Here is a 24,678-nt window from a genome sequence, read left to right on the forward strand (position 1 = left end):
GGGGAAGCTCAAGTCTCTAAGTCATCCTGCTCAGAAACAAATGACTGAGGAAGGTAGCTCTGGAAATGCCCTTAAAAAGGCTTCAAACGAGGGGCGCCTGGGTGACGCAGCTGGTCAAGCACCCGACTCTTGGTTTCGTCTCCGGTCGTGATCTCAGTGATGTGGGATCGAGCCCTGCACACAGGCTCTGTGCTCAGCGCAGAGTGTGCTTAAGATTCTCTCTCCCTGCCCCTCCAGCTTGTGTGTGCGCGCACTCGCTCTCTCTCAAGTAAAAAAATAAAATCTTTGGCGGGGGGAGAGAAAGGCTTCAAACCAGTGGGCAGGAAAAGGAAACAGCAGGCCCCTCGAGCCTTGGTCAAACCCGCCCAGATCACTGACAGCCAGGCCTGTGGGTCTCAGGCCCTCATGTACACTTTGGAAAGATGGTTTTGGCCACAGTCTGGACGAAAGGGAGAGGGAAACCCGGAGGCACAAAGAACACTTCAGAAACTCTTGTGAGAGGGCGGCCAGGAACACTGAGCCTCTGGGAGAGAGGGGCACAGACATGAGCGTGCTCAGGAAGACCACCACCACAGATGGAGGCGAGGAGGACTCTGGTTTCACGGGGGAGGCTGGGAGCTTCATTTGGGACATGCCCGTGAGGTCCTCAAGGGTGCCGGGGGAGCTGAGCAGAGACAGCAGCAGACAGGAGGTCAGGCTGTGAGAGAAGGTTTAACAGGGGAGACACCTTGGTACGGTCTCTATGGAAAAGGAGCGAAGGAGAGAGGCACAGGGAACCAGGAACCCCGGGACACCAAGCTCGGGTACAGAGAGGCGGGAATCCAAAGGAGGACAGGAGAAAGTAGGCACAAGGCCAGGGGTGAGGAGGAAGCACCCAGGCGGCCACACTGATGCTGCCAACTGGGAGGAATCCGAAGAGGACGTGCCAGGGTGAAGCCAGAGCACAGAGCACCAAATGTGACCGGAATGGAAGGAAGCAAAGATGGGAGGCGGGTCTTTTTTAACCTGCATGTTTCTTAACTTTCTATAAACATAGAATCATAGTGCACGTACCATCCTTTAAGTTCCTATTTTTTCTGTCATGATACATGTCAACACCCTTCCCTATTAGTGAATATATCTTTGTCGGCCACAGAGTTTTTCCGTGTACCGAGGTGCCTGTGTCACTCAACTCACCCGCGCAGCTGGAACATATGGGATGCTTCTCGCTCAGTACTATCAACAGCTCTTCAAAGAATATCCTACAACAAAGCATCCGTACCTGTCCTGGACCATTCCTTAAAGAAAATGACAAGAAGCAGCATTTGGGGCTCAGGACAGCCCAGAAATAGCTGCTTACAGATGTGAAAGCATGACGTGTGACAGCAGCAGCTTCTCCAGCTGGGGACGAGGAGGGACCAGTCAGTGGCCGGGCCTAACACAACAGGTTATCTGAGGGCATAGATGCCCTTAAGGCCCCCCACCTCACACACCACAGACACAAGCCAGCTCCAAGTGCGCTACCGACGCAATGCAAAAGGCAGAATTTTAAAAGGTTCATCAGACAATATAGGAGAATTGCCTTATAATCTTGGAACTGGCGGGCACGGGTCTTAAATAGGATTGAAAAAATACTAAACACAATCCATAAAACTGCTAAAGCCTACTATATTCCAACTGAGAACTGTTGATCGAAGATACCTTACAAAGAAAGGGAAAAGGGAAGCCACGGTTTGGGAGATGATACACGCAATACTGCCAACGGCCAGAGCCAGCATCCAGAGCATTCTAAGAAGGCCTACAGAAGAGTAACAGGAAATAGAAACTACTAAATGGAAAACTGGAAGGAGGCATGAACCAGAGTAAGTCCAATGGTGACTAGGAGATGCTGAAGGGCAATGGGCTGGACAGGACGGCTCGCTGGAGGCGACATCCTGATGCTCTGCTGGATTCACACATGCAGTTTATTATGCACGTTTCTGCCGCATTGGCATTTATGTGTGTGTTATGCAGTATGTGAAAAGAAAGGGGGAAACAAAGCTAGTCAATAAAGGGATAGAAGTAAAATCTCAGAGCTCTGCTGGTGCCAGGAGTGTCTGGTGTGTGTAAGTGTGAGAATTTGCACGGGTTCCTGACGGCCGGCCTGCCTACCCCAGCGGACAGGGCTAGGGGCTGCACACAGGCCAGGAAATAACGGGGTGGGAGGAAGATACAGGAGAAGACAGAAGTGAAAACCTAGCCCAGTGTTCACATCGGCGATCTGCTTGTCCTTCAACAAAAACCTGCATGAGCCTTATTACATTAGTCCACATCATCCAAACTCACCAAGTTCCAAAAAAGTGGGGATATTAGCATAAAAGTTAATGCACAAAAGAATTATTAAAATGTTTCTGAGGAAAAAAAAAAAAGCTGGTAAAACTTATGACCTTAAATTTGCATATAACTTGAAATTTTCATGAGCATTTTTACATCTGCTTGCCTTAATAGGACAAATACGTGCTAATATTCCAACTGACAAATAAGAAAACCCAGCACTGAGAGACTGAGAAACCTGCCCACAGTTAAACAGCTAATAAAGGACCACAAAGACATATGAGGGCCCCTGTACTCTTATCTTGAACCTTCTATGGTTTATAGTACATGAATACCATAAACAGTATGGTTTGCTCACAGAAGGCAGGCATGTAGGACATAGCCAAAGACCCAGAGGTTACTGTATTTTTTTTTAAGATTTTATTTATTTATTCATAGACACAGAGAGAGAGAGAGGCAGAGACACAGGCAGAGGGAGAAGCAGGCTCCATGCAGGGAGCCCGATGTGGGACTCGATCCCAGGTCTCCAGGATCACACCCCAGGCTGCAGGCGGCGCCAAACCGCTGCGCCACGGGGGCTGCCCGAGGTTACTGTAAATGCTTACTGAGTACCCATCACATCTACTACATACATATGAGGCATTTTTATCTTTTAACCTTCCATCAACTTCGGAGTTATGAAGTAATACTCCCATTTTACAGATTAGGGAACTGAGGGTCCGAAGAATTAAGTTAAGTCACTCAAGGCCACACAACTAGTAAAAAGACCCAGAATTTAAACCTAGGGTCTAGACAGAAGGCCAAAAATATGTTGGCAAAATGAATCATAAAAATCTACTGATAACTGATTTAAATAAATTAAGCAAGGGTAGCTTCTTCCATCAGTTCAAAACATCACCCACAAATTCCTCCCAATTCATCCTGATTCAGAACTACCTGCAGCTTACCTACAACTCCCCTACCTATCACCACCTGGTCTTACCCCATCCTATGAGAAGCTGAGAAGTCCGCACACCTCAGGCCACAACCGAACATCACACATATTAGTGTCTCCACAGCACCAACAACCAGCAGGAGCAAGAGACCAGAGGCACACGTGGGTTACTGCTGTGCTGGAGGATTCCTCTCAACTCTGAAGAGCCAGATACTGTATCTGGTGCCACCAATCCAACACAGAGGTGCCCCACATGAATTTTTTTCCCCTAAAGACCCCCAAAATGCTAACTCACGAATAAAGGAAGCCATTCTTTTCTTACCAATCAAGAGAACCCAACTTCCCCTTTGTCACTACCCTGCAAGACTGAAAGCAGCCATGTCCCAAAGCCCCTATGTCACAAGAGGTTCTGCTGTTAGGGAGATGTCCCATTCCTGTTCCACTAATATGAGGCAGGACCAAAGCAGAAAAGCCAAAAAATGTCCCCAAAGTGTAATGCCCAAATTCCCCAAAAGAGCTGCTCCTTGACCTGCCCTTCATTTGGAGTTCACACCCACTTTCCCTAAATCTGAGGGCCCTCCAATGACCATGTATGATCCGACTGACTCCCCCACCTCTTTGCTAAGGCACTCTCAATTCTGAGTGGGCTGGTTGTACCACGTGTGGCCAACATCACAACACTGATCACACTTTCCCAACCCTGGCCACATGGTTCAGACTTGGTCACAGAAACCTACATGAATGTCCTGCCAGGACCAAAGAAGCAAGGAAGTTGCTTTACTAATGTGTGAGAACACATGTGGCTTCAACTCCCGCCACACATTCCACCTTCAGTCCCCCATTCCTAACCGGTTGTTACCAGCGTGGACTTCACTTTAAAGTCACTCAAGATTCTGCTCCATCTTCAGGCCCTCTGCCATCAGCTTAGTTCAAATCCCCACCTTGGGCTTAAATTATTCTGTCTCCCGCCTCAGTGTCTCCCAAGGGTGACCCAGACCACCAGAACCCCTGGAACACTTGTAACAGTGATCCACTACTCCTTAATCCTGAGAATGTGAATTTCTGACCAGAGCCCCACACTGAAGTCAGGGAACCTGGGTCCTTCATTCTCCACCATGCTCCCTCCAACCTGCAGCCAGTCCTCCGCTGGCACTCAACTCGCACTGCCAGGAGCATCACCTAGCACATTGTGAAACTGCCAACCGCCCCCCCAACAGGTGCCCAGGGAGCCACAGAGTTTAAAAGTTCCCCTGAGGAGCTGAATAGGCACCCTGCCCTAAGCAAAGTGCTGGGGCCCACTCACAAACATCCCCTTGCTTTCCTGCATCTTGGAGGGAAGCCAACTGTGGCCTTCAGGGTTCCTTCCAACCGGGACAGGCCCCTCTCACATGCATCCCAGGGTCTACTACCTCAGCTCCAGAACCATCTGACCCAAACACACTGACTCCTTTCTAGCCTCTGCTTTTGGAGAGATCTTTCCTCTACCTGGAATCTTACTATGGACAGAAAACTCCTATGCCTGAGACCCAACTCAAATGCCACCACCTCCAGGAGCCTTTCCAACTCCCCAGGCAGAGCCAGCTGTCAATGCTTTACAAATCTATGACCCTCTATCATGTGGCTGACTCCCTGGCCAGATCAAGGGATCCTAAGGGCTGAGGCTGTATTAGTGATCTCAATCACCCCAGCACCCAAGCACAGCACATTATGAGGAAACTTTCTGCAAAATATCATAAAGGGCTAATCTCCCTATCTGTAAGAGCTTCTAAAATTTGAGAACAAACTAATATCTGGTAGGAAAATGAGCAAAAAATAAAAGAATCCATTCCCAAAAAAAGTAAATAGAAATGGTCCTTAAAAACACTCAAGCTACCTCATTTAAAAAAGAAATACTAAACTAAAATATATTATCATCATTAGATTGACAGAAAAAAACAAACAGGCACTGTGGTTGAGGCCCTGAGGAAACTGGTACTTTTTCAACACCACTAATACAATGGGACATGAGGTGAGCCCTGAGGACGGGGACCTAGCAAACCCATGCATCTACCCTTTTACCCTGCACATCTACTCCAAGAAGCCCACCCATAGATACTCTGGCGAGGAGCATAAAATGAAGTCTGTACAAGGCTATCTGCTGCAAAATATTACAGCAAAAGACTGAAAATGATGCAAGCAGTTGAATAAGCTATGGTATGTTTAAAAAAAAAAACAGACTACTTATGATTGTGAAAGAATGAGGAAGATCTTTATACAGCTATGGAATGATCTCTGGACTCTTAAGTGAAAAAAAGAAAGGTGCAGAACATGTATGGAGCATGCTACCTCTTGTGTAAAGAGGGTATTTGTGTGTGTGTGTGTGTATGTGTGTGCAGACAGAGATAAAACTCAAAAGCAACTATGTGCATATATTATTTTTAAATTTTCAAACAGGAACAATGGAAGAATTAACCAAATAAAGTAGTAAAAATGGCTGAATGGTTCCCTCTGGGTGGGGGAGGGACAGAGCAGACCAGACAGGGAAGGAAATCAGCCCCCTGGAAGGTACAAAACTGTAAAAGGACTCCCACGGAAGGGAGGTCACAGCCAGGCGCAGCACACAGGACAGCCCCCAGCTAAGGGCTCCCACAGATGATCCCACTTCATCTACACAACAAGCCGCCTCAGAGAGACACTGCATATTCCCATTATTCACACACACAGGCAGGGAGAAGACAAGAGTCTGTGTTTGCACAGGGCCCACTCTGCAGCAGAAAAGGATAGTGTTAGGATCTCATATAATCTTCACCACTGTAATGAATTCCTATCCCATTTCCTTTATGAAGAAACTGAGATCCAGAGAGGACCTATGTCCACAGAGAAGGGACAGACGTGGGGTTCAAACCCAAGTCTGTCTGACATCAACTTTTTCCACATTTCAACATCAAGTGAAAACATGAAGAACAGGTGATGTGTGTGACACATGTTTTCTTTGTTTGTTCTTACAAGTGAGACTAAAGCCACAGTCAAAACTACTCCCCCACTTCTCTGGGGTGAACACAGGGACAGATGTGCACTGCCCACCACGTGGGCGAACCCAACAGCGGGCAGCAGGAGTGACTTCCAAGTACATGCACACTGTGGTGCAGTCAAGGCACCAGAGCCTCACCCGGCTGCTGGGAGCCTACAGAGCGCGATCCATCTCCCCACGGACCTGCGGAGTGAAACGCACTCTGGGTTTCAACAAATATTTATCGAACACTTAAGTGCAAGTGTGGCTGGGAATATGATGATGAAAGAGACAGGACCCTTGACCCTTAAGGAAATTGTGCAGTGATAGAGGGATACTTTTACAAAGTAAAAGGTATCATAGGAATTCGCTTTGAATACTAAGAAGAAAGTGGGACTTGGGGCTGGGGATAGAGGAAACAAGAAAGACACAATGTTGATGACTGTTTAGACTGGGTGACTGATGAAAACTCCTCTGCCTATTTTTGTGTACATTTGGAAATTTCCATCAGAGGTACAGGCAGGGTGCCCTGGAAACTCAAAAGTGAATGAAACACACCAGAGGCCTCAATGCAAGGCCCAGAGCTGCTACCACTGTGGCTAAAGGCAGCTTACTGCCCTACACCCCCGTTCCTGACCTGCCAATCCCACCCCAGGGGGGGACTGCCCAGAGCGGGAAATGCCCAGGGAAAGCAGCTCACATGCACTGCAAAGCAGTGTCATAACCACCAGTACTCAAACGCCTCCTCCCTGGGTTCTACTGCCCCCTTGCCCGTTTTCAGACAGAAGGCAGAAATAAAGTCCTGTATTAAGCAGCAGCCTCTGGGCTGCCGTGCTTACGGGAAGTGCTTTTTCTTCACTTGAGAACACTCAGTCCAGCCACTGCTAACACCTGCCACTGACATCCTGCGATAACATCCTTCCAGTGTGTTCTCAGTGCATAAATAAAACAGAAAAGTGGGGTTATGTAATATACAAATTATTTAATAACTCGCTTTTCTAAATATATTGTGACCAGATCTGGTTTTGGGGTTTTGTTTCTCTGTAGCCTATTTCCGGTTCATCCTTTCAAATGCTTAAGGACACTGAAATAATTATGAGCAAATCTAAGAAACTGACAGCATTTCATGTATGCAATAGTTTCAGCGTCAGGCTAAAATATATCTTTCCAAAAAAAGTGTATCTTATTTATATCAAGACCTTGAACTCTGCTTAGATAAATTTAGCATTATTTTCAACACAGGAGTTAAACATTTAAACAAGGGGAACATAACTAAGATACTGCATGTAATGTATTCATTTATTAGGATACTATGAAGTTTAAATCCTATGTTTTTACAAGTGATGCCCTTTTGTATATCTGGCTCCTTAAACTTCCTCTGTTTTGATCTGACAGTTGGAACTGTTTCAGAACATTCCAGAGAACAGACTAAGGGCAGACTTCTGCATCTTCTACTACCAGAGCACCGCATCCTATACTATCCATATCAGGAATCCTCAATTGAAGGATAGCATGTTAAGCTTTTGTTTTTGTTTTCTTTAGCATATAATAATGTTTATTTTAGAAAATTCAGAAAAGTAAGGCAGCCCGGGTGGCTCAGCAGTTTAGTGCCACCTTCAGCCCAGGGCCTGATCCTGGAGACTCAGGATTGAGTCCCACGTCGGGCTCCCTGCATGGAGCCTGCTTCTCCCTCTGCCTGTGTCTCTGCCTTTCTCTCACTTTCGCTCTCTGTGTGTCTCTCTCATGAATAAATAAAATCTTCAAAAAAAGAAAAAGAAAATTCATAAAAGTAGAAATAAGAATAATCCAAATTAAAAAAAAAAAAAAAAGAATAATCCAAATTGTACCACCCCTGGTATCAGGGCACAATCCCTGACATCAGTTTGGAAACTTTCCTCGTCTTACTTCCTATGCACGGTGTTTTGCACACAGCTGAATGGCATTCTGTACACACTGCCTCTCTGTTTCCCCAACATCACAAAGTACTGTCCACATTACTGCCTTCCTCAGTCACCGAAATGGCTGCAGCAGGCACAGAGAGCAGTAACTCCCTCTGCCACTTCCCAGTTGTGTGGCCTGGGCACTCAGCCACCTCATGGCAACATCCACGCACTCGTGAAAGTGAATTAAGACCACCCGTGCATGGTGCCTGATGCCAGCATGAAAGAGCTATGTCAGCTCTGGTCATTAATCCACTGAGTTGTTCCACTGGAGTGTCTCAGAGTTTGCATTTTTATATTTAATGCTGCAATGAACATAACGTCATCGTATTTTTTCATATTTAAGATTATTTCCTCAGCATATAATCCCACCAGTGGAATTACTGAGTCAAGAGTATGGACTTTTGGGACGCCTGGGTGGCTCAGCGGTTGAGTGTCTGCCTTTGGCTCAGGGCGTGATCCCAGAGTGCCAGGATCGAGTCCCACATCAGGCTCCCTGCGTGGAGCCTGCTTCTCCCTCTACCTGTGTCTCTGCCTCTCTCTCTCCGTGTCTCTCATAAATGAATGAATGAATGAATGAATGAATGAATAAATAAATAAATAAATAAATCTTTAAAAAAAAAAAGAGTATGGGCTTTCCTGTTTTTCAAACATGCCATCAAATCATTTCCCCAAATGGTTGTACCCATATGTGCTGATGGAGACTGAAGAAGCTACAGGGTTTCTATAAACAGCAAAATCCAGCTCATGCACAATACTGGCTAGATATAAAAATACGCTCAGACAATTATGACTAGTACACAGTAAAAATACACTTGGACAATCAGACTCCTAACTCAGTATTGGGTTTTACAAAACTGGGTTTTACTTGCCCTCTTAAAGTACCTGAAAACATAGAGAAAAGAGATAAAGAACAATTTCTTAGACTTTCTTTCTGCTCAGTTTCTGAGTATCAATCCATCTTTATCAAAGAGTTCAAATACAAAGATGACCAAGTGGGATTAGATGTACAAGAGGAATAATTTATTTCAAATTTTCCCAAACTATGAAAAGAAGTAAACCAAGTCCACACCCCCCAACTTGAAATATAGGAGAGTTCTAGGATGACAGAAAGTCAGAAATAAAATTGTTTCTGTTCAAACCCTTCAAATGTGTAACTGTCCCATAACCATCCACAGGAATGATGCTATTATGAATCCCTCTGTGAACTCCACTGAGGCCACTCCAAAATGGTCAAGATTACCAACCAATTCTAAGAAACTCATAGCTGATTTTAAGTATCACAGGTTATGTAGCTTGAGAGGCTGAATCTCACTGGAAAAAAAATTGCTTTCTTCAACGGTGCTGGGACATCCAAATGCAAAAGACTGAAACTGGACCATTACCTCACACCATCTACAAAAATTAACAGAAAAAGAGCTAAAACCATAAAACTCCTAGAAGAAAACATTAAAGTACATCTTCATGACCTTGGATTCAGTAATGGTTTTTCAAATAGGACACCAAAAGCATAAGTAAGAAAAACATAGATAAAACTGGACTTCGTCAAAATTTAAAACTTTTGTGCATCAAAAAACACTATCAAGACAGTGAAAAGAGGGGCGCTTGGGGAGCTCAGTCAGTTAAGTGTCCTACTCTTGGTTTCTGCTCAGGTCATGATCTCAGCGTCATGAGATCAACTGCTGTCTGGCTCCATACAGAGTATGCCTGGGATTCTTTCCCTCTCCCTCTTTCTGCCCCTCCCCCCACTGGCATGCATTCTCTCCCCCTAAAATAAATAAATACTTTTTTTAAAAAAGACAGTGAAAAGAGAACCCACAGAATGGGATAAAACTTGTTGATCTGATAAGGGTCCAGTATTCAGGATATATAAAGAACCCCTCAACTCAACAACAAAAAGATAACCCAACCTAAAAATGGGTAAAGGATTGAAATAGACACTTCTCCAAAGAGACACAAGTGGCCAAAAAGCACAGGAAAAAATGTTTAAAACTATTAGTTACCAAAGAAATGCAAATCAATACCAGGAGATACCGCTTCACACCCACCAGGATGGCCATAACATATTAAAAAAAGAAAAAAACAACCAAGTGTTGGCAAGTGTGTTGAAACTGGAACCTCCTACATCGCTGTCGTGCTGTTGGAAATATAAGAGTGCATGGCCATTGTGAGAAACAATTTAGAGGGTCCTCAATAATGTAAACACAGAACTAGCCCACAATTCCACTCCTTGGGTAAATACCCAAAAGAATTGGAAACAGGCTTTCAAATAATAACTTGTTCACAGCAGCTCTATTCAAAACAGCCAAATAATAGGAGCAATTCAAATATATATTAGATGAAGGGATAAACAAAATGTGGTATATCCATACAATGGCACACTATTCAGCCATAAAAAGGAACAAAGTGTTGACACCCGCACAACATGGATGAACCCTGAAAACATGATGCTAAGGGAAAGATGCCAGATACAAAAGGCCACATACCGTGTGATTCCACTGATATGAAATGTCCAGAAGAGGCAAACCCACAGAGACAGACAGCACATGAGTGGCTTGGGGGGTAGGGAACAAGGAGTGACTACTTAATGGGGAAGAGGTTTCTCTGCAGGGGATAAAAAAGTTCTGCAACTAAATACTGGTGACAGTTGCACCACCACCGTGGTTATGTACCTAACAGCACTGAACTGTATACATTTAAAATGGTTACGGGGATCCCTGGGTGGCTCAGCGGTTTGGCACCTGCCTTCGGCCCAGGGTGTGATCCTGAGGTCCCGGGATCAAGTCTTGCATCAGGCTCTGTGCATGGAGCCTGCTTCTCCCTCTGCCTGTGTCTCTGCCTCTCTCTGTGTCTCTCATGAATAAATAATACTTTTTAAAAAAATAAATAAAACAAAATGGTTAAAATGAGGGGGCACCTGGCTGGCTCAGCAGTAAAATGTGTGACACTTGATCTGAGGATCATGAGTTCAAGCCCCACGTTGGGCGTGGAACCTACTTGAAAATAAGTAAAAATGTTTTAAAAATAAAATTGGTTAAGGGACACCTGGGTGGTTCAGTGGTTGGGCATCTGTCTTCAGTTCAGGGCGTGATCCCAAAGTCCGGGGATCAAGTCCCATATCGGGCTCCTTGTATGGAGCCTGCTTCCCCTTTCTCTGCCTCTCTCTCTGTGTGTCTCTCATGAATAAATAAATAAAATCTTTTAAAAATAAATAAATAAATAAAATGGTTACAATGGTAAATAAAGAAAAAGAACAAGTGTGCCCCTCTTTCATTTTGCTACAATGGACAAGGCACCACTCTACCTGGATCCTGGGGTGTACTTCACCATCGTAGGGCCAGAGGAGCCAGGCTCAGGAAAACCACCACAACCCAGGCACCGTGACATTCAGATGCAGGAGAGCAAAGCCAGCCAGAAGCAGGTGGCAGGGCACCCAAAGCACCACACTACTCAGACTACTCAGAGGTGGTGGGAAGAGTCGGCCCAGAGCAGCACAAGCTCAGCACTGGATGTGGAGCCAATCTCAGGCGGGACTCACACTCCCTGTTTGAACAGCAATTCAAACCCACAGACCAACAAACATTCCAGGACTGATAAATCAAAACAAGAAAGTTAGAGGTAGGAGGGTAAAGATACACCATAAAACACAGGCATAAATCTGAATTAATCTATTACAGAAACCAGAAAACCTATCTTAGCAAATACGAGCTTCTTGTTGTAGGATTACAGGAAGACACTGACTCTATTGAAAAATTAAAGTTTTTTCAAGGACAAGGAGCACCAAAATGAGAACAGGATGAAATTAAAGTACAACAAGCTGCGATACAGGCCATGATTAGAAAAGGAAGCAAAAACAATCACGCCCCAGCAGAATTAAAATCCACATGTAAGGGGCTAGAGGGAAAAATATACACTGCAGAAAATGTCATAGATCGTGTACAAGACAAAACCAAGACCAAACTGAGAGCTACAGGATATAGTGGAGAGAACACAAGACTGGAAAGAGCTCACATACAGAGGGGTGAAGAGACAGATACATCTACGAATATTAAGAACCACAGAAAAGGAACACAAAATAAATGGAGATGCAAAAGTCAGAGATACAACCCCCAAAAAAGAAAGCAAAGACCTGCCAGGTGGATGTGCTGAAATCACTGGGCGCTGCATGTCCCGGGCAGCACGGAGAAGAGGGCAGCATGGCTCATGGGCCTGGGCTAGCAGCCTCAGCCCCAGGACACCGTGCCCCACATCCCCACCACGGGGCTCCATCCCAAAAGTTAAACAACAGATGGCGACCCAGCAAGCAAATGCTCCAAGGCCAAAGAGCCAGCTTGTAGGGGCTCTCCTGGGAAAAAGTGAACAATGTGGGCATCAAAAGGATGACTGTGACTGATTGTAAAACACTGGATAAAAATAGTGAACCTCTGGTGACAGAAAGGGAGAGAAGAAGAGGAACATTTGCCTCTGCCGGGAATGACTTTCCTACCAAATCTTGACTTTGAAAATTGGTAATTAAACAGAAAGAATCCAGCAATTACCCTGCCTTTTTTTTTTTTTTTTAAAGATAAATCGTAGTCCTTCCCCAGTGGAAGTGGGGAAAATTTACAGAAGAATACCAACAGATAAACATGGATGAAGTGACAGAGGGGGGGAAATCTCCATTTTGCAAACTCGTTAATTGATTTGGGCAAGTCTTACGAAGGAATGCTGAAAACCGCTGAAGAGAAGGATATTTGCATAGTGCCCAAGAAGCACCTCACCGGTTACCTCCTGACTGCAAAGAGAGAAATCTACATTTCTGATGGAAAGATCTAGCATCTCCGCATAAAACAAATGATGACACAGCAGAGGGAACAGGCTGACAGGACACTGAGCATCCAGATGGAGGAGATCTGCCCAAAACATCAACCTGAATGTAATTGACTCTTCAAACCACTCATTTCCAGTTTACAGCCCATAAAAGGATCAAAGAAACCACAAGGAAACAATCAGACAAATCCAGACACAGATTTTACAAGACCACTGCCCCTGTCTCTTCAAAAAGTCAATGTCATAGTGGGGAGGGGAGGGAGAAGGTGCCCATAGGGAGCTGTTCTAAGCTGAGAGACTCCTGAAGAGGTACAACAAAATATAATGCATGAATTTTGATTGGTATATGGTCCCCCAAGGGAGGCTATAAAAGACATTTCTGGTTCAACTGGAGGAATTTTAAAATGATGTGCTTATTAGATATTAGAAAATTACAATTAATTTTTAGGTGTAGGGACGCCTGGGTGGCTCAGTCAGTTAAGTGTCTGCCTTTGACTCAGGTCATGATCTCAGAGTCCCAGAGTCTGCTTCTCCTTCTGCTCCTCACCTTGCTTGTGCTCGCATGCTCTCTCAAATAAAAATATTTAATAAATAAATAAAACTTTTAGGTGTAATAATGGTACACAGGAAAATATCCTTATTTTTAGGAGTCCTTATTTTTAGGAGCTTAGATAAAATAATGGTATTTTTTAAATGTCATTTTTAGGGGATCCCTGGGTGGCTCAGCGGTTTGGTGCCTGCCTTTGGCCCAGGGCGGGATCCTGGAGTCCCGGGATCGAGTCCCGCATCGGGCTCCTGGCATGGAGCCTGCTTCTCCCTCCACCTCTGCCTCTCTATGTCTATCATAAATAAATAAATAAATAAATATTTTTTTTTTAAATGTCATTTTTAGGAGGTGCATGCTGAGCTATTTAGGGTTAAAGTGTTGTGATGTCTACAAACTACTTTCAAGAGGTTTATCAGATGATTTATATTCAATACATATAGATAAGGCATTCTCGGCAATATGTAAACAATTACTGATTCTTGGTAGTAAGTTATTAGGCATACACTGTACTATTATTTTTAAATTTTTCATAATCAAACATTGAAAAAGAGCTTTCCTTGCAAAGATATTCTTCACAGAATATATGATACAATGCCCATAAAATTCAAGTGAAAACTTACATATACTTTCATTCCGACTCAGTTATACATACCCAGAAAAATGGTTTAGAGAGAAATATAAAAGTAACAGTAATGATAGTGCAGGTGGGCCTCCAGGTGCTGAAATCAGGAACTTACCTTCTTCCCTTTCCCTCCTTCCCCTCCTCTCCCCCCACCTCCCCAGCTTCACCCACTTCCTTCTCTGACTGGTCCCCTGCTCTGCCCACATCCTAAAGCCAGTGGCTGAGTTGAGGGGGGGGGGGGCTCTCCCACGGTGCCACTGTTCCCTCTCTGGCTCCAGGAACCACTCCCACTGTTGCCACAGGACCGTCAAGGGGCTGGGAAGGATCTAGTAGGAAGAGGTGCAATCTGGAATCTATGAGGCTTGGGTGGCTTCATGGCACGCTGGCAAGCTACCTAACTGCTCTGAGTCTGTACCCCTCCTCTGTGAAGTTGGGATAGTTGAGAATATGTGGATCTAGGGTACCACTGCAGCAAAATCCCAGAGCTGGTCCTCACGTAGAACTCCAGAGAAGTGTTCCAGTATCCAGTCAAGGGAACCACAAGCCACCTCTTCCCAATCCCCATACCAAACCATCACTAAGTTCTCACAATGTCAAATCCAACTAACTCTTATCACCACCACCCCAACACTGGCCTAGGCTACCTGCACCCACTCAGGTGGCCACAACAGAGCCGGAGCAATCCTTTCAACATAGATCAGATTATGTCTCACTCCTTCCTAAAAGCAGGGACAGTTGGCTAGCTCAGTTGGTAGAGCATGTGACTCTTAGTCTGGGTGGTGAGTTTAAGACCCATGTTGGATATAGAGATTGCTAAAAAAAATAAAATCTTAAAGCAACAGCACCCCACTCCTACAGAGCCCCCTAACACAGCCTCCTACCCAGCCCCCCCGGCCTCATGGCCCTGTCAAGGACACCTTAAGTCTTGCCAACTCTATCCACACCAGCTTTCTTTCAGGCCCTTGACTTTCCCAAGCCTCCTCTCTGGCCACAGAGCCTTTGCACACCTCTTTGACCAACTACATCATCCTCATTCTTTTATTAATCCTTTAAAAAAATGTTTTTCATTATAAAATAGCACACATAAATATAAGCCCACAGAACAAAAGTGCATATAATTACCACAAATTGAGAACCTACTATCTAGGTCAAGAAACAGAACACTCTGGAAGCTTCCTCTCTCATGGAGCACCCAAACCTACCCAGATTTTTCCATCATCCAGACATCTCTGATAATCATTTCTCTGCATGCAAGCTTAAAGACACAAGCCGGCAAGACTAAACACCTAAGTGCCTATCTATTCTGTACACAACTTTCTTTCATGTCTGGCTTTTTTGGCCAGACTACATCTGTGATTAATCCTTAAATCAGCAGGTAGCAGCAGTTCATTTTCACTGATGCAGAATATTCTCTTGAAAGAACATACCATAAGTTATTTATCCATTCTACTGCTGACTAATGTTTGGGTTCCCTCCACTTTTGAGCTATTACAAAAAATACACTAGTAATACTCTTGTACATGCCTCTTGGAGTACGATAGCTTACATTAGCCATTAGATACACACACCTAGAAGTAGAACTGCCGAAACATAGGATATACATTTCTTTAACTTTAATAGACACTAGTGAAATGTCTTCTAATGTGGTGTTGCCGACATAATATTCCCAGTAACTGTGGTGAGCTTTCCCTTGCTCCACCTCCTTCCTAGCACCCAGAAAGAGACATCAAATGAAGAGAGATGCACAGGGCAAGGCATAGGAGTGGTGAGGAGCAGAGAATGTCCATGCCCTCTCTGGGCATGCCAACACACACACACACACACACACACACACTAATGTGTTTGCCAACCCAGAAACTCCTTGAATCTCCTTGTTAAAAGAGTTTTTATAACTCAATCTCCAAGCCCCCTCCGCTCCTACGAAGTTGGGGGTAAATGCTGAAAGTTTACACCTCTAATCACTTGTTTGGTCTTTCTGGTAACCACCTCCCATCATGAGTCACCCCGTTAGCAAAAATTCAGATGTAGCCAAAAGGAGTTCGTTATGAATAACAGAAGACAATCTTATCACTCACGTTCCAAGTGAACATAAATTTTAGGGGAACACTATTCCAAGTATTACTGACTCCAAGGTAAAAAACAGCCAGCCCTAGATGCCAGCTCACTTCCACAGACCTTCGTCATCCCGTTTCTAGCCCTGTAATTCTGCAGTATCTTATCAACTGCCTCCTATTAGGCGACGGTGCTTAGCAGAATGGCTGGTCAGTTACTCAGCCCACCACTAATAGAAGCAGAAGTCACTTTCCCCTACTCACCTCTCCCTACCGCTCCCCATCCCAGTATCAGGTCAAAATCACTGATTACATCCTCCCAAAGCACTCTGGCTGTCACCTGCTTAACGCTCATCCCCAATCACAGTGCCACGCTAACTGTGTGATCACCTTACTAATGTCTGTCTTCTCTTCAGACTATTAGCTCCAGGGGTGTTTATGGTTGTCGTTCAGTAAGGTACACCAAGAGCCTAGTACACTTAACAATATTTGCTGAGTTAAAATGAATCTGTGAAACAAGAAAAATAATGACCAGTCCATGGTATTCCCACTCATATTCAATAAATTAACATTTTAAAAATATTTTCATTGCTAATTATCTGCCAGATTCATTTTTATTTGCTCTTCTGGCTGCTAGAGATGAAGAATCAGCCAGCCCAAGCTAGGGAAGGAGGGGTTCAGAGAGAATGACTAAAAAGACAGAAGTAGGGCAGCCTGGGTGGTTCAGCGGTTTAGCGCCACCTTCGGCCCAGGACGTGATCCTGGGGACCCGGGATCGAGTCCCACATCAGGCTCCCTGCATGGAGCCTGCTTCTCCCTCTGCCTGTGTCTGCCTCTCTCTCTGTCTCTCAGGAATAAATAAATAAAACCTTAAAAAAAAAAAAAAAAGACAGAAGTAATCATAAAAGAAACCATTTACTAAAGGCTGATAATATGCCAGGCCCTATGCTAAATGTACATAGATTGTTCCATTAACTTCTATGACTTAACATCATTTCTATTTTAAGGATCTGACAACTAGTATTATCCTTTCTATTTTGCAGATGTAGTGCTCGCTTCGGCAGCACATATACTATTTTGCAGATGTGGAAATTGAGGCTCAAGAATACATTTATTGTCATTACTGACAACCCAGGAACTGGTATTTTCCCTGTTTCAGATCAGGAAACCAAGTCTTAAGTGGGAGTAGAATGTGAATCAATTTGTTTAACAACAAAGTTTAGACTCTTAAATATGCACATGAGCTTTAAAAACCGTTCATACCACTACGCACCTGCTAGGATGGCTATAATTGAAAGACGTAATAACTGAAAACATGGAGAAACTAGAACCCTCACACAGTGCTGGGGGAAATAAATGTAAAATGGTGCAGCCACTCTGGAAAACAGTCCAGCAGTTTCTCAAAGGTCAAGCACAGAGTTGCCATGTGACCCAGCAAACCTGCTAAGCAGACACTCATGAGAAATGACACACCACATATGTCCACACAGAAACAGGTATGTGAATGTTCACAGCGGCCTCATCCAGAATGGCCAAAAAGTGGGATTAACCCAAATGTGCAGGTGCCAACATGGGTAACCTCTGAATGCTAATGCTAAGTGAAAGAAGCCAAACACAAAAGGCAGACATACTGCATGATACTATGTATGTGAAATGTCCAGAATCGGCAAATCCTCAAGACAGAAAGTAGACCAGCAGTTGTTGAGGCTGGGAGAGTTAGAAGGAATGAGGAACGGATGCTAACGGTTACGGGGTTTCTCTTGGGGGTGATGAAAACACTCTAAAATTGACTGCGGTGATGGTTGCACAACTGTGCATACATAAAAACCACTGAACTACATACTTTAAAGGAGTTAACTGTACGGTATGTGAATTATATCTTTATAAAGCTATTTTTTCAGTATTTTACAACTTAAACATTTTGCCTAATTTCTACTAGCCTTCATTTCACAATGGGAAAAATGCTTTGTTTAAATTTGAAATCAGGAATATGAACATTTTTCTGCACAAAGCCAAAAATGTTGGCTTTTTAAAAACTTTGAAATAGATTAAACTCTATCTTAACTGAGATGCTTTACAGAATCACACTGCTCTTTATTCAAATTTTAAAATGCCTTATAATGTGCTAGTGAATTAATTTACCAGTGTATTAGCCTATCTTCCCTTTCCACTCTAACTATGAGGTCCTATAGAGTCAGTATTGTGTGCCATGGTTAGGAAATACAAATGAAGTAATGGGCTTCCCAGGGACAGCTGGAATTTGGGAGAATATCAGACATGCATGACATGCTAAACTTCTAAATGACCATCTCAAATCTCCACTCATCAAGTTTTCAGTAACGCTAAAGGCTTGGAGAAAAGTTTTAAAAGAACCTCTTAAACTAAAGATTTCTTTGGAGTTTGGGAAAGCTTCTCTCGACACATGTCATAAGGACTTGTTTCTCAAAGTCTGGTCCATGGACCAACAGCAGCATCTCCTGAGAGCTGATTAAAATGTAGACTCTCAGACCTACACCCCGGACCTACTCAACCAGAATCTGCTGTTAAACAAGATCCCCAGGGGATGTGCCTGCACAATAAAATCTAAGAAGCACTGTCATAAGATACTTCCCTTCCTTTTTTCCATTAAGACAGCTTTTACCTCGCACTGGACTGGTATTTCAAAAACTTGACATGCACACACCTCTAGTCCTGGGCCAGCGTGTCCTCAGTTCCATTCCTTGATCTTCTGCTCTACTCCAAATTGCAGAGGGGCTGATCCCTAACAGGCTGGGTTTCCCAAGCAAGAAGGGGATGGGGTTAAGACTCCAGCAGCAGCTGTGCCCCCTGAAAGGCACCAGGGCCCCCCAGACAACCGACAACCCCAGGCAGTTCAGCCTCTTGGCAGGTGGAAGCTGCTCCTGGGGTCTAAAACGCCACCTCCTCCCTGTCCTCCAGCTCAGGGGTGACAGTGGTTTCCTATCTGTTGCCTCATTTCAGGGTTGCTTCACTGGCCACTGTTTGCATCCTCAGTTCTTTTATCATCTGTGCAACCACTCCCCTACATTAAATTCCCTCTGTTTTAAATACTTCAAGTGGTTTCAGCTTTCCCATTTAGAATCAGAATGATACTCCTATCATTTCAGATATTTCTCTTATGCACCACATATACCACAGCAATTTTCTGAATGGCTTATATGCTTTAAAAATGGGGGGGGGGGGAGCTACTGCACACAGAAAACCTCACACTTCCCACATTCAGACAATCTCTAACAACACGAAAGAAAAATTAGTCTTAAGCTATCTGTACAGCAGATGTGACTGTATTCAGCAACTCAAGTCCTCAGGGTGTATTTTTAACACTCTACCCATCACTCCTCCTCAACCAGAACAGCTGGTAGGTACAGCAGCTATTGTTTTTTTGTTTTGTTTTTGTTTTTGTTTGAGGTGGGGGGAAGCCTCCTAAGGAACAGAATTCTGGACAAATACTGGAATCTCTGAGAGATCTAATCTTAATCACACTTGTAAATCACATGATCCACCCCACACTGGGCACATACCATGCTCCAGGACCAAACAACAGGGGGGAGCAACTCTTATCAGTATCCTTTAGGGCTACTTGGAGATCCTCCTAAAAGCACATCTTGACTGGTCACTCCCATGCTCTGAATAACCCTCAGTGGCTCCCTCTCGCCCAAGGCCAAAAACCCAACTCCACAGCTGGCCCTTTAAAATCCAACCCAATCTACCTTTCCAGCCTCTTCCTAATTCTTCTCCACCTGACCCACTCACCTTCTGACCATTCCCAGGGGTGCCTAAACCTTTCCATACAATACGTGTCGATATGCATCAACTATGTGCAAAGCCCGTCCTTCCCCAATTAGGCTGGCAAGCTCTTTCCCTCCAGATTTGTTTTAAAGGGGATGTCCCCTCCCTGCCTGCCAGGGTAGCTGGATTCTCTGTCCCCTGAGCTTCCACAGGACTTACTACGTCTTACTGTCCCATGCACAGGCGTCCATCTCCTACAGACTAGGATCCAGACTCCTACTGTCCATCTTGGGATCCTGACCACAGTTCAGATCCAGATCCACCTCTACTACCTGTGACACCCTGAGCAAGTCACTTAACCTCTCTACCTCGATTTCCAATCCCCTGTAGATGGGGGCTGATAGATAACAGCCGACTCAATGGGTTCTCACTAGCACTAAATGAGTTAACCCGTGTAGACTGCTGCACAGTTAACCCAAGAAAAGTGCCTGGCACACTGCCTGGTAAGCAAAGAAGAACTGCTACCATTACAGTTAGGACCATACCGTTATGCCTGGAACAAAGGAGGCGTTCGATACCCATCCGCTGAAAAACTGCAACGCTTCTCAATTAAACTTGTTTGTAACGCGTTCAGACCGAAGACGAGCCCCAGCACAAGGATCCAAGGCTGACAGAAGGCAGAGCAAGAAATGGCTCCCACAGTGAAAGTACCAGCGGAACCTAACTGGCCCCGGAGGAAAAGCGCAGTGCAGCAGGATGAGCGCCTGTGCCAGCTGGAGCGGCCGGGGCTGCCCACAGACCCGGCGTGCCCTCAGCCACCTGTGCAGCCACCTGCCTGGGGCAGCCGTGTTCTAACAGAGACGGCTCACCTGTGGCGAAAACCATAAGCAGTTCTCAACGGGAACCGCCATGGGAAAACAAAGGGCTCAACTTTGCTCCCGCAGAAAGGAAATGCGTCTTTCTTGCAGCGAATCTTCAGCCGTCGGGAGTTCTCCGGCGGGAGTTCCGTGGCCAGCGGGTGCGCGGCCAGGACAAGCCCCCCCGCCCCCCACTCCCGGCTTTCCCCAGGGACGCGCATCCCTGCCTCCCGGGGCACGGAAACGCGCGCGAGTCCCGGGCCGGCTGGGTGTCCCCGGGGACCGCAGGCGGGTCTGCGGAGCACCCCGCGGGCAAGCACCCGGCCAGCCCTCGGCGGCGCGCGGAGCCCGGGGCTCGGGGAGCGTCCGTCTGCGGGGCGCAGCCGGCACCCCTGTTCCCGGAGCGCTCGCCCCGCGCCTCTAGGCCTGCGTCCTCCCGCTGCTCGCCGCGCAGCCCCCCCGCCGCGGGCGCCCCCGGCCCGGCGCCCCGCCCCGCCCGCCCGCCCGGCCCCGCGCGGCGCCCACCTGCGCCCCCCGCCCGGGTCCCGGCCGCCGCCCCGCCGGGAGGGCGCGCTCCCCCGGGGCGCGGGGCGGGGCGGCCGGCCCGTTACCCCGCGGGGCGCGCTCCGCCCGGCCCCCGGCGCCCGGCGGGACCCCGGGCCGGGCTGGGCCGGGCCTGGGCGGCTCTCGGGCCGGGCCGCGGGCCTCACGGGGCTCCCGCGGCGTGAGGGGCGCGCGCCCGGGCCGCCGCCGCGCTCACCTTCTGCCGGATCTGGCCCGACGTGGACACCTTGCGGATGAGCTTCTGCGGGGAGCCGGGCTCCGCCTCGGGCTCGCTGTCGGACGACTCCTCGGGCGGCGGCGGCGGAGGAGGCTGCGGCGGACCCGGCGGAGGGGCGCCCGCCGCCGCCGCCATGCTGCCGGGCCAGCGCGCGCACAGCGGGCGGGGGCGGGGCCGGGGGCGGGGGTGGAGGGGCGGGGCTTGGGCAAGGGGGCGGGGCCGGGGCGGGGCGCCGCGCCCCCTGCCGGCCGCGCGCGCAGCCGCAGACGGAGCCGCGCTCGGGCCCCTCCGCCTCCACCCCCGGGGGTGGAAGTGGGGGGAGGGGGTGGTCTTCGCGTCTGCTTATTTTCTTTTTTCTTTTTCTTATTTATTTTTTTGATTTTCTGTCTAGGACACAATTTGTGTGGTTTTTGTTTCTATGTTCACTTTTTTTTTTTTTTAGTCTTCCAGTTCAAGAATGTTAAGTGATGGGGCAGCCTGGCTGGCTCAGAGGTTCAGCGCCGCCTTCAGCCCAGGGCGTGATCCTGAGTCCCGGGATCGAGTCCCACGTCGGGCTCCCTGCGTGGAGCCTGCTTCCCCCTCTGCCTGTGTCTCTGCCTCACTCTCTCTCTGTGTGTCTCTCATGAATGAATAAATAAAAAATCTTTAAAAAAAAGAATGTTAAGTGATCTCCAGGAGGCTTGGGACCGTGTCCCGTCTGGCCCTACATTGTGTCGCGTCTATAGCAGCGTCTGGTGTTTAGTAGTTAGTTGCACCACAAGCAGCTGGGAGTGGATGGCTGCATGCGTGAATGCAAGAAAGAAAGAAGAAAGTAAAATAAATAAATAAATAAATAAATAAAATTAAAAAAAAAAAAGAAGAAGAAGAAGAAAGTACTGGCCTCTGGAGATGCCAGAAGAGGGACAAATGATTCCATCTGAGAAGGGTTCCTAGAGAAAAGATCCCTGAGTTAGAAGGAACGGGCTAGCAGGAGTTACCACTCCGGGGGGGCGGGGTGAATTGTGTTCTAGGAGGAGGTACCAGATCGTGCAAAGGCCCAGAGGCCAGAAAGAACAAGTGGAACAGGGAGTTGTGGCCTAAAGGGAGGAAAATAATGGGAAGAGCTGTGCCTGGGAATGGGCAGGTCAGATAGGGCTTTGTAAACCTGATAAAGGGGTTAGTCCTGAGTGCAACAGGAAGCCCTTGAGGGATTTTAACCCTGGGTGGGGCTGAGTCACAAAGCTGGGGCCTGTGATCTAGGCTTTGAAGTAATCAGGGCAAGTGGCTGCCCTGGGTCATTGGGAGGGGCTGCAGAGATAGAGAAGTGGACTCAAGATGGGAGGGATTTGTAGGTGGAGGCGGGAGGTACAGGTAACTGGGATGAGGCCCAGGGTGCTGGCCAGGACTGTGGGATGGCAGATGGGTAGGTGGGACCCTTCACCGGGGGGCACAAGAGAGTGCACTTGTTTGTTTTGCTGCCATACAGCTGAGAAGGGCACCTCCTTAGAAGGTTGCATGACTTCCCCTCGCCCTTTCAGAAGGCTGCTGCTAGAGACTTAGTGGCCCCTGGCCTGTCTGCCGGTCAGCATGTTTTGGTGCCCCCACCACGCTGGGTGATACTTTCCAAAGGCAAAACAAGTGAACCCTCCCCGAGGGGACACAGAATAGCATCTAGTGCGGGGACATGGCCAGGGGAATGGACTCACTGCCAGGACACAGCGTGTCAGGGCCTAATGCAGGAACACTCTGACAGCCCCAGAGCCCCTGGGACATTGCCCAGTGCTATAGCCACTAGGCACATGGGGCTTATTTCGTTTTAATTCCAATTAATTAAAAATAAATTTTCAGTTCCTCACACCAGCCACATTTCAGGTGCACAATAGCCATGTGTGGCTTAGCAATTACTACAGGAGACAGGACAGATACAGCACATTTCCATCATCACAGTAAGTTCTGCAATGCACGAAGGTAGTGACGGCTCTCAAGCCGACCACCTGGCACGCACGCCAAACACTTGACCAGTGATTCTAATCACACCAGCCCCACAGAGCAAGCTCACTGGGCTCACTCTGGAGATAAAGACTGCAGCCTGGTTCTGATACGTCTCCCAAGGAGGGGAAAAGAGACAGAGTTTGGACCGGGACCATGTGACTCCACCGTTCTTGATGCTTCTAGGCTAGCTCTCCCAGGAAGCTGGCCCTGGAGTAGCTTGTAGGAAGCAAGAGCAGAGGAGGGCCTGTTATGGGCTGAACTGTGCCCCGACCTGTACATGCGCCCCCCCTCCCACCCCAACATTCACACGTTGAAGTCCTAACAAACCCTCAGATGTTATTCCTAACATCTTAATGTGACTGTGTTTGAAGGTGGGGCCTTTAGAGAAGTAATCAAGTTAAAAGGAGGCCATGAGGATGGGCCTTCCTCCCGTATGACTGGTGTCCTGATAAGAGGTAGGAAATTGGTCACACACGGGCTCAGAGGGAAAACCACGTGAAGATATATACAGAGATGCCATCTCCAAGCCAAGGAGAGAGACCTCAGCATCAAAGGACTGCCAACCTTGATTCAGACTTCAGGCCTCCAGATCTGTCAGCAACATTTCTGTTGAAACCCACCCCCCACGCCCCACCCCAGTCTGTGGTCCTTTGTTATGACAGCCAGAGCTCACTAATGTGGTGTCCTGCATCCCTGCGGAGGTTGGTCATATTGCATCAATTAATTACAAATGGTGTGATATGTAAGTGCGAGATGTAGGGGAACTAAGTTAATTCTGTCAAGGATGTTGGGAGGCTCTACAGAGGAGGGGTGACTCCAAACCTGGAGATTTGAGTAGAAAGGTAATAGGATGGAGAAATTTTCCAGGAAAACACAACAAGGCAAGAGGCTCCGGGGCAAGTTTGTTGTTGAGCCAAGGGCGAGGGGAGAAGGCCTGAGCACCTCCTGTGCTGAGCTCAGGAGCAAGGAGGGCTGCACCCCTCTGGCACAGGGGCCACTGAAGAGTGTTTGTTTGTTTAAGATTTTATTTATTTATTCATGAGAGACACAAAGAGAGAGGCAGAGACATTGGCAGAGGGAGAAGCAGGCTCCCTGCGGGGAACCCAATATAGGACTGGATCCCAGGACCCTGGGATCA

General features: G+C 46.9%; 1 protein-coding gene across 5 annotated transcripts in view; it reads right to left on the reverse strand.

Annotated features, from left to right (window-relative positions):
* The window catches only part of DGKD (diacylglycerol kinase delta), a 111,025-nt gene extending 89,307 nt beyond the window's left edge, over positions 1 to 21,718 (reverse strand). For all 5 annotated transcript variants that reach the window (XR_005989655.1, XR_005989656.1, XM_041768363.1 and 2 more), the window contains exon 1: positions 21,549 to 21,718. Coding sequence is in view for 3 of the 5 variants with exons in the window: in XM_041768363.1 (XP_041624297.1) it covers positions 21,549 to 21,704 (156 nt within the window). In the remaining 2 variants the exon portion in view is untranslated. The remainder of the gene's footprint in view (positions 1 to 21,548) is intronic.
* Between the last annotated feature and the right edge of the window lie 2,960 nt (positions 21,719 to 24,678).

This window comes from Vulpes lagopus, chromosome 8 (genome assembly GCF_018345385.1).
Source record: "Vulpes lagopus strain Blue_001 chromosome 8, ASM1834538v1, whole genome shotgun sequence".
Classification (NCBI taxonomy): Eukaryota; Metazoa; Chordata; class Mammalia; order Carnivora; family Canidae; genus Vulpes; species Vulpes lagopus.